The sequence below is a fragment of the Ornithorhynchus anatinus genome, unplaced genomic scaffold (assembly GCF_004115215.2).
Source record: "Ornithorhynchus anatinus isolate Pmale09 unplaced genomic scaffold, mOrnAna1.pri.v4 scaffold_80_arrow_ctg1, whole genome shotgun sequence".
NCBI classification, from domain to species: Eukaryota; Metazoa; Chordata; class Mammalia; order Monotremata; family Ornithorhynchidae; genus Ornithorhynchus; species Ornithorhynchus anatinus.
This window is the reverse complement of record NW_024396936.1, coordinates 1151415-1162549: the sequence shown is the minus strand read 5'-3', so window position 1 is coordinate 1162549 and position 11135 is coordinate 1151415. Positions and strand designations below refer to the sequence as shown.

General features: G+C 44.4%; 1 protein-coding gene across 1 annotated transcript; it reads right to left on the bottom strand.

Annotated features, from left to right (window-relative positions):
• Positions 1–739: 739 nt before the first annotated feature.
• Positions 740–1677, bottom strand: LOC114808970 (olfactory receptor 2G3-like). Its single transcript, XM_029057288.1, is given in 2 exon segments — positions 740–1110; positions 1113–1677. Coding segments are annotated over 2 exon segments (936 nt in total).
• Positions 1678–11135: the final 9458 nt, after the last annotated feature.

Below are 11135 nucleotides of genomic sequence, written 5' to 3'. Positions count from 1 at the left end.
GATGAGGTAATTGAAGCACAGAGAAGTTAAGTGACTTGCCCATAGTCACAAAGAAGACAAGTGTCAGAGCTGGAATTAGAATCCAGGTCTTCCTGACTCACAGGTCTGTACTGTATTCACTAGACATGTTGCTGTTACACTTTCCACCCTTCAACTCAGCCTTACTCTACTGTACTGTGAAGTACTTTGTGTATTTGGACTTTACAGTATTTAATGCAGTAAAATGACAATGAATGGCAAGAATGCAAAGCATTCTATTATTGGTGGTCTGAAGAATAAGGGGATTTGTATCTAAAAATTCCAATCACAGTAATATCTCCAAATCTTGGAAGCTCTAACCCATTTGTTCCCATTGATTCAGTGATTATTATGAGATTTTCCCTCAAGATGAGATTCTTCAAGAACATAACCCCCATGTTACAGAAGGATTCTGCCAGTGTAAATCTGGATAGATAGAATAAGACTCATTGAGGTTTTGACCGCTTGAAGGGACAATCAATCAATAAATAGTATTTATTCAGTTCTTATGGTTTGCAGAGAACTGAACTAAGCACTTGGGAGAATATAATGATCTCTGCTCACAAGGAGTTTACTGTCTAGAGTCTAGTTTGATTTTTGGCCAGTTGAATCAGCTGAATTCTGAATCAGCTGAATTCTGAGTCAGCTGAACTGGGATTTGGTGGGTCGGGGTGCTCATTTCAGTCCCTGACCGAACACCACCATTGCTTGATTCTTGATTTCAAGTTTTCGTTGAACGGCAGTCTTTCCACAACAGCCTCCTCACTGCTCCCAGCATGACCTTGTTTCTCAGGGTGTAGATGATTGGGTTGAGTGTAGGGGTAACCACGGTGTAAAAGAGGGTCAGGAATTTGCCTGAAGTCTTGGAGAAAGAGCTATTGGGCTGGATATAGATGATCGAGCTCATGCCGAAGAAGAGAGTCACCACCAGCAAGTGGGACCCGCAAGTGCCCAGGGCTTTCTGCCAGGCCTGGGATGACTTGATTCTCAGCATGGCCCGGGCAATGAACCCATAGGATTACATGATCAGGGTCATGGGCAGAAGGAGCAGGACCAGAGTGGCCATGAAGAGCAGGATCTCATTGGCTTTTGGTCCACACATGCCAGCTTGATCAGAGCAGGCACTTCACAGATAAAGTGGGCAAGGTGCCGGTGCCCACAGCGGGGAAGCCGGAGAGTGATGGTACTCTGAATCACACTGTTGCCCAGACCAATGGTCCATGCTACAGCTGCCAGAGCATGGCAGAACCGTGGGTGCATGATGGACCTGTAGTGGAGGGGCCGACAGACAGCAGTGTAGCGGTCAAAAGCCATGATAGGGAGGAGGATGCATTCAGCTGAGCCCAGAGCAAGGGAGACATAGAGCTGGATGGCACAGCCCACAACAGTGATGGCCTTAGATGGCCCCCACAGGTTCCATAATAATTGGGGGACGATGCTGGTGGTGAAGCAGAGGTCCACTAAGGAGAGATGAGAGAGGAAGAAGTACAGGGGGGTCTGGAGCCTGGGGTCCAGACGTGACACCACAATGATGATGGTGTTGCCCACCAGGGTCAGGAGATAGGAGGTCAAGACAACCACAAATAGAATCAATTCCAGCTGTGGCTGATCGGAGAAGCCCATGAGGATGAAATGTTCTCCGAGACTGTTGTTCCTCATTGCCAGCATTCTTTTCTGGGAGAGAAAGAAATGGGTTATTGTGGAAAGACCGATGTAGTGAGAGCTGAGATTTCTATTCTCCTTGAAGAAAATGAGCCAATGTGACAACAAGATTGGTTGGGTATAGAAGAAGAATCATCTCCTTATCTACATATCTTTAATTATAAATTACATATTTACTCATAGTATTGTCTGCCTCCCCCTCTAGGCTTTAAGCTCATTATGGACAGGGAACAAATCTGATTATTGTATTCTCTTGAGTGCTTAGAACACTGTTCTCCTGAAGTAAGAGCACGATAAATACCATTGATTATTGATTGATCCTTATTCTTGAACAAGGAGTTTCTCTTAAATCCTATGGGGTTTCCTTCTCCTGCTCCTTGCTCCCCTTTCTTCCACCTCAGCCCTTCCTGACCAGGCATCCTTTAAAATCAACCTCTGGTAATCAATGGTATTTAATGAGCCTTTACTGCATGCAAAACACTGTACTAAGTGCTTGTGAGGGTATAGTAGAGTCATTGTCATGATCCCTGCCCTCAAGGAGCCTACAAGCTAGGTGGGGGTAGATGGATAATAAAATAAATTACAGCCTAGCAGGTAAAGGGCCTGGGGATAATTCAGTACAAGTGAATGTTCTTTGCTCTCAAGGGCTTTGCAGTCTAATGGGTAAAAGGCCATATTTTTGTCAGTTAAAACAGGAAGAGCAGGAAGAAGAAAAAGTGAACAACTACTAGCATAAATGTGTCAGTGACATAGAAGAATAAATGACTGAATATGCAGATAAATATATATACATGCGTAAGTGCAGAGGAGAAGAATAAAGTCTTTTAAGTACTAAGTGTGTGTGTTGTGTTGATCTGGGTAGGATGCTGAGGTGGGCTTCCTGGGGAATGTATTTTTTAGAAGTTTTGAAAAAATGGGGAGAGCTGTGGTCCAGTGAAAATGGGCAGAAGGAGACCCAGGCTGGGGGAATAAAAGGATTGAGGAGTTGGAGGATGGAGAGTTGAGAGTGAGATACCGTTAGAAGGTGAGCTTGGTATGAGGGAAAACTGTAAAATGGGGAGTAGTGGAGCAAAGAGAGCTAAATCATTAAGATGGGGAGAATTAGTCGAGAGCCTTGAAGCCAACTGTGAGGAGATTTGGATTTGACTTCATGTGAAGTGAAGCACTCTGTTGCAGTTTTCATCTATGGATTTAAAAATATAAAAAGAAATTGCTCTTATTGGGTCAGAACGGGGTCTAGCAAGCCCTGTATTCTATCTCCAAAAATGGCAACAGAATAGCCCTAATAATTGTATCTACATCCTTGCCTGCCCCCCTCCCCCAATATTACAATATGAACTTCATGTCCATGAATTCATCCAAATTTGCCTCTAAAATAGAGCATCTTATGGGGCTTAGCTATGCATCCTGAACTAAAATCTGGAATTTATTCCCTGGAATCTCAATCTATTTTCCATTCCTGATGGGTCTAACTAGGACTACTGTCTGTAAAGGGCTTTGGAGAAACAGGGCTTTTAGTGGGTGGCCTATAGGTGGGTAATTTGATTATTTGAGTGGAGTGAGATGAGGAACTGCAGAAGCCAGTGGGGGAAAGGTCAGGGTGGAAATTGGCAGGAAATGGACATGAAGCCACTTTGCGAGGATTCTCAGAGCTGAGTGAGTTTGGAGTCGGAACTGAAAATCAAAATCATTTTGAAACTACACAATATGCAGATATGTGGACATGCACACTGATACACAAGTGCCCATTCTAAAGTCAATTTCCATTAATCTCACCAATACCTTTTGAAAAGTGAATATGTGAACTCAGAGACAACTTGGAAATCTGAAAATAGCCAGGGTCTGAGTCAATCAATCAATCAATAGAATTTTTTAAATACTTACTGTTTGCAGAGCAGTGTAGTAAGTGCTTGGGAGAATACAATACAAAAATGTTGGTAGATGTGATCCTTGTTCACAGGGAGTTTACCGTCTACAGGGGCAGACTGTGAAAAGAGCCAGGGCTTGGGAGTCAGAGGTTATGGGTTCGAATCCCAGCTCTGACACTTGTCAGTTGTGTGACTGTGGGCAAGTCACTTAACTTCTCTGTGCCTCAGTTACCTCATCTGTAAAATGGGGATTAACTGTGAGCCTCATATGGGACAACCTGATTACCCTGTATCTCCCCCAGTGCTTAGAACAGTGCTCTGCACATAGTAATCGCTTAACAAATACCAACTTTATTATATTGGCTTTAAAGCATTCCAACACCTCGACCTCTCCTACCTCACCTCGCTTCTCTCCTTCTACAACCCAGCCTGCAAACTTCGCTCCTCTCATGCAAAACTTCTCACTGTGCCGGCATCAGGCCTGTCTTGTCACCGAACCCTGGTCCACGTCCTACCTTTGGCCTGGAATGTCCTCCCTCCTCAGAACTGCCAATTACGCTGCTCGCCTTCAAAGCCTGACTGAAGGCACATCTCCTCCAAGAGGCCTTCCCAGACTAAGCCTCACTTTTTCTCAACTCCCACTCCATTCTTCATCACCCTACCTTGCTCCCTTTTCTCTTCCCTCCCCCTTGCCCTACAGCACTTACATAAATATATATATATATTTATGTAATCTTATTCATTTATATTGATGTCTCTTTATTAGTACTAATGTCTGTCTCCCTTGCCCCCACCCCACCCCACCCCACCCCGCCAAGACTGTGAGCTCATTTTGGTCAGGAATTGTCACTACTGTTGTATTGTACTTTCCCAAGTGCTTAGTACAGTGCTCTTCACACGGTAAGCGCTTAATAAATACAATTCAGTGAATGAATGTATAGTAAAATAATTAGGGATGGGGAAAGTAGGAGAGTTGAGTCAACAGAACAACGTTCTAATCTCAACTGTACCATTCTCCTTCTGGAGGGTAAATCACTTACCCTCGCTGGACCTCAGTTTCTTCAAATGAAAGATGAGGATTATGTCTGTTTTTCATACTTCTTAGATTGTGAGCTATGAGGGTCAGGGACTATGTCTGATTAAATTATCATCTCTCTACTAAAATGCATGACACATAGTAAGCACCTAATAAATACCATTTTTAAAAGCACTGGAGAGCCTGATTTTTCCCAGGACTGAAAGATGCATCTTTTGGGCCTTGAATGAAACACAAATAGAATACATCAATCAATGGTACAAAATTGTAGAGCATTACCCATTTTAATATACTACATTTTTGCATGATACAGCTGTGCAGACCTGACTTTTGATGTCTGACTCATGGGATACTCAGATATAGAGAAATTTTTGCTTTATGTCATATTACAGAATTCAGTCAAAACATCTCAATCCAAAAAATCTCCATTCTCCTGGTCTGAGTTGAGTATTGGGAATTCGAGCTCCCTCAGCCGTCATCGAAACCCCAAATTTCAACTCTAAAGTGGAGGAAGAGAATGAGGATGGTATCACATACATAGTGCCTCTGCATTTTTCTTGCCTGTTCAGTAGATTCATTCAAGATAAGGAGCCCAAAGATCCTGAGATGTTCCACACATTTTCTTGTTCTCCTTCTTGGACTGTGAGCCCCTTGTAGGGCAGAGATTGTCCTATCTGTTTACCTACGTGAGTGCTTAGTATATAGCTTGGCACACAGTGAGCACTTAACAAATACCACCATCATTATTATTATTATTATTATTCCACTCATTTGAGATACTAAGTCAACATCATCTATCCCCACCTCAGGGCCTCATTTCCAAATTTCTAAACAACTTTGATCCCTTTCTCACATTCCTTCTCTCTTTCTCCATCCCTACTCTTATTTTGGGGGACTTCAATGTCCACACGGGTATGCACGATGACCTTCCTGCTGACCACTTCCTCTCACTCCTCAGCTCCATCAACCTCTTGTTTCACCCCGCCTCATTCAATTGCCAACTTGGATGCACTCTCAATATTGTCATCTCTAGATTCCGGACAACTTCTATCCTCACCAACTCTGAAGTCCTACTGTGTGCCCATATCCTCCTCACCTGTGTTCTCTCCCACACAACACCTTCCAGAAAAACAATCCTCTTCCCCCACTAAGAAGTCCAATCCCTCTTCCACCCTCCAGGTTTCTAAAGTCATCTTGCTCCATTTGATCTTCATTCTCAACTTACCTTCTCTTGTTGCACCTAGCCATACCCTCAATTGTGCTCTCTCCATTGAACTCAACTCCCTCACACTCCTGTCCCTCAGTCAATACCACCAACCAGCAGTCCTGGATCACCTCCACAGTAATTTTCCTCTGCTCTTGTGCTAAAGCAGTGGAGCGCTGCTGGAGGAAATCCAGACACCAAGCCATCCTCATCAATAACTAATTCATCTCACCTGCTATAATTTTGCCCTGTCCTCAGCCAAGCAACAATACTTCTCCACCCTTATTTATGCCTATGCCCACTGTAAGCTCCACCTGTTTTAGACTTTTAACTCCCTCTTCAAATCCCTTGTTCCCCTTGCCTCCCCATCCCTTGCCCCAGTGACCTTGACACCTATTTGACTGATAAAATTGAAGCTATTGAGGTGATCTCTGTAAAATCTCCCTGTACCTCTCCAGTTCCACCCCTTTCCTGCCCCTTCTGCAACTCTCCCATTCTTCCGTACCGTACCGTAATCGATCTCCTGTCTCCTTTTAAAACCTACTGACTCCACCTGTGCCTCTGAACTCATCCCATCATTCCCTATTAAAACATTTAACTCCTTTCTTCCCTCCCTGACCATAGTCTTCAACTACTCACTCTCCAAAGCCTCTACTTCATCTCCTCCAATTCTCACCTCCATTTCCTGCAATCTGGATTCTACCCCTCCGCCACTCCATGGAAACTGTCCTCTCTAAGGTCACGAATGACATGCTACTTGCCACTTGCTGCTGCTGAGACTGATGTGATTTTATTGTACATATCTGTAATTTAGTTGTATGGAATTCTCCCACATGCTTAATACAGTGCTCTGCACACAGTAAGCGCTCAATAAATATGATTGAATGAATGAATTAATTCAAGAAAAGATGTTAGTTTGGATCTTGGTATCTGCTTGCAGTAGCGCCTGTAAAATGAGGATTAAGACTGGGACCACCTTGTGGGACAGGGACAGTATCCAATCTGACTATCTTGTATCTACCCCAGCTCTTAGAACAGTGGACAATACATTGATCTCTGGGGGCTTCAGTATTCATGTGGTTGTCTCTGATGATCCTTACACTGTCCATCTCCTCTCACTCTTTTACTCCACTGTCCTCCTACTCCACCCCACCTCATACACTCACAGACTTGGGTACATTGACTTGATTTTATAATCTTGAGTCACTGTACAATCTCTACCATCACCAATTCTGAAATTCTTCTATCTGACTACTACCACCTTACCTTCTTTCTCTCCAATAATCATAATAATAATATTTGTGGAATTTGTTAAGTACTAGGGTGAATACCAGCAAATAGGGTTGGATAAGGTCCCTGTCCCACGTGGGGCTCACAGTCTCAATCCCCATTTTACAGATGAGGTAACTGAGGCACAGAGAAGTGAAGTGACTTGCTCAAGTCCACACAGTAGGCAAGTGGCAGAGTTGGGATTAGAACCCATGACCTTCTGAACCCCAGGTCCGGACTCTATCCACTACACCATGCTGCTTCTACCCATGCCGTCCCCCTCCACAAATCTGTGCTTTTCCCCCACAGAGACCTCCATTCTTTTGACCCCCTCAGGATTCTACAGCCATCCTACCCAGTTTGGTCTCCATACCTAAACTACCTTCTCCTGATGCACAAAGCAACACACTCAACATCACCATCTCCACTGAACAGAATTCTCATACTCCCCTGTCCCTCTGCCAGTCTCGTACCACTAACCAGCAGCCCTAGATCACCTCCACAGTACGCTTCCTCCACTCCTGTGCCCGAGCTGCAGAGCACTGTTGGAGGAAATCCAGACATCTCTCTGACGTTGTCTACCTTAAATTCATTCTTACCTGCTTCAATTCAGTCCTCTCCACTGCCCAAAAGCAATACATCTCCTTCCTAATTCACTCCCATAGCCCCTGCCCCCTGCCAGTTGTTCCAGACATCTAACTCCCTTCACAAAACCTCCTTTCCTTTAGCCCTCACCATCTCTTTCTCCTAATGACCTGGCTTTATACTTCATCCAAAAAATTGCAATCATTAGGCATGATCTCCCTAAAACCTCCAATTGCCCCAATCCTCTCATGCTCTCCCTATATTCTCTTCAGTAACTCAAGATGAAATCTCTCGCCTCCTCTCTAAATCTGCCTCTTTCACTTGTCTTTCTGGCCTCATACTTCATATCTCTTTAAAACACTCACCCGCTCCCTTCTTCTCTCCTTGATTTCCATCTTCAACTGTTCACTTTCCAGCAGCTTCTTCCCCACTGCTTTCAAACATACTTATGTCTCCCCATCCTAAAAAAGTCTTCCTTGAACCCACAGCTCCCTCCAGTTATCACCTTATCTATGTCTTACCATTTCTCTCCTGAGAGAGTTTTTTATACCTGGTGTCTCCACTTTCCTATCCTACAATTCTCTCCTAGATCTCCTCCATTCTGGAGCCCCCTTCACTGCACAGAAACAGCCCTCTCTAAGGCAACCAATGAACTTCTTCTCACCAAATCTGATGTCCTCTACTCCATCCTAATCCTCCTAGACCTCTCAGCTACCTTTGACAATGTAGACCACCCCTTTCCCCTTGAAATCTTATCCAACCTTGGATTCACCAACACTGTCCTCTTTTGGTTCTCCTCCTATCTCTCTGACTGCGCCCTCTCAGTTTCTTTTGCTGGCTCCTCCTCTGCCTCCCACCCTCTGACAGTAGGAGTCCCTCAAGGCCCAATTCTAAGTACCCTTCTTTTATCCCTCTACACCCACTCCTTTGGAGAACTCTTTCACTCGCATGGCTTCAATTACCATCTCTATCCAGACGGTTCCCACATCTAGATCTCTAACCCTGACCTCTCTCCTTCCCTGCCATCTCTCATTTCTTCCTGCCTTCTAGACATAGCTACTTGGTTAGTCTGCCAACACCCCAAATTTAACATATCCCAAACTGAACTCCTTATTTTCCCATGCAAACCTTGTCCTCCCCATGTCTGTCTCATCACTGTAGGCAACACCTCTATCCTCCCTGTCTCACAAGCCCATAACCTTGGCATAGTCCTCGACTCATCTGTCTCATTCCACCCACATATTCAATCTGACACCAAATCCTATCTGTTCTACCTTCACAACACTGGTAAAATCTGCCCTTTCCGCTCCATCCAAACTGCTACCATGATGATACAAACACTTGTCCTTTCCTGCCTTGACTACTGCATCTGCCTTCTCACTGACCTTCCAACCGCCTGTCTCTCCCCATTCCAATACGTACGTCACTCTGCTGCATGGATCATTTATCAACAAAACGTTCAGTCCATGTCATCCTACTCCTTAAGAACCTCCAATGGCTGCCAATCCACCTCCCCATCAAACAGAAACCCTTAGCATAGGTTTTTAAAGCACTCAATCAACTAACTCCACTCCACCTCACCTCACTAATCTCCTACAATAGCCCAACCTGCACACTTCACTTCTCTAGTACCAGTTTACTCACTCTTACTCACTCTTGCTGCTGACCCCTCTCCCATGTTCTCCCCCAGCCTGAAACTCCCTTCCCCTCCAAATATACCAGACCACCACTTTCTCCACCTTAAAAGCATTGTAAAGGTCACATTTCTTCTAGGAGAGCTTCCCGGATTAAGCCATCTTTCCTCAGACTCTGTCTCCCTTCTGTGTCATCTATGCACTTGGATCTGTGACCTTTGGACATAATAGTAATAGTAATGATGGTTTTGGTTAAGCATTTACCACATGCCAGGCACTGTGCCAAGCGCTGGGGTGGATGCAAGCAAATCGAGTTGGACACAATCCCTGACCCATGTGGTGTTCACAGTCTAGACCCTCATTTGACAGATGAGATAATGGAGGCACAGAGAAGTGAAGTGACTTGCCCAAGGTCACACAGCAGAAAAGAGGCAGAGCCTGGATTGGAACCCATGACCTTCTGATTCCCAGTCCTGTGCTCTATTCACTATGCCATGCTGCTTCCCATTTGATATTTGATATTCAACCCACCCCCAATCCCACAACACTTATGTTCATATCTTTAAATTATATTTTATAAATTACTCTTTCCTGTTAATTTCCATCTATCCCTCTAGACTATATATTCGTTATGAGCAGGGACTGTGACTATTAATTCTACTGTATTGTACTCTCCCAAGCTCTTAGTACAGTGCTCTTTCTGCAGAGAGTTACTATTATTATTATTATCATTTTTATTGTGTTGTTGAGTCATTTCTGATTCATAGTGACTCCATGGATATACTTTCTCCAGAACGTCCTCTCCTCTACCATAATCTCCAACTTTTCTAATGGTTCTTCCAATATTGTTGTTATGGTCTCTATCCTTCTAGCTGCTGGTCTGCCTCTTCCACATTTTCCCTGGACTTTTCCTAGCATTAGTGTCTGCAGAGTAAGCACTCGATAAATACAATTTATTGATTGATTCCCTGAAACTGTCCTCTTCTGGTTCTCCTCTTATCTCTCTGGCTTCTCCTATTTAGTTACTTTTGTTGTCTCCTCTTCTGTCACACACCCCCTAACTGTGGGAGTCCCTTGAGGCTCAGTTCTATGTCCTCTTCTCTATCTAAACTCCCTCTCTTGGAGAATTCATTTGCTTCCATGGGTGAAACTACCAGCTCTCTCCTTTTCAGTTTCCTTCACCCCTACTACTATCACCTCCTCTCTCTTAAACCCAGTGTACTGTCCAAGGGCAAGGAAGATCATTTGGAGCCTGGCGTACCATCCTCCTCCAAGGGCTGGCTTCAGGAAGCTCGTGGAAAAGTGTTCACTCCCGGGACTATCCAGGACAACAGATCCAGAGCTTCTCCAGCCCACACCACAGGGCCAAGGCTCCTCCAGTCCACAGCACAGGCAGACACCAAGATCAGAGATCTCAATGATGCTTAGTGGTCTTTTTGTAAATATTCATAATCAGGTAACAATCAAACATAATTCTGGTTCAGACCACCTTTCTCTAGATAATAATTATGGTATTTAAGCGCTTACTATGTGTCAGGCACTGTACTCTAGGTCTAAGAATTTCAAGAACTAATTATATCCCATATGATAATAATAATAATAATATATCCCTTCCTCCCTCTCCCCTAGTTTCCTCTGTACTTTCTAATTGTGTGTCCTGGAACTCACATACTTAGGGTCCTTTCTCCCTATCAGGGGCAGGAGTCTTGCTCCATGGAAGTCCTATCTCTGGACCCCAAAACGTCAGGGTATCCAACGGCCACCAAGCGTCATCTCCATTCCCCTCCTGTGCCCTGATTCCTTCCAGGGCCACACCTTGATGCCTTCTCTGTGTCCTGCTCCCCCAGGAACATGGCTCC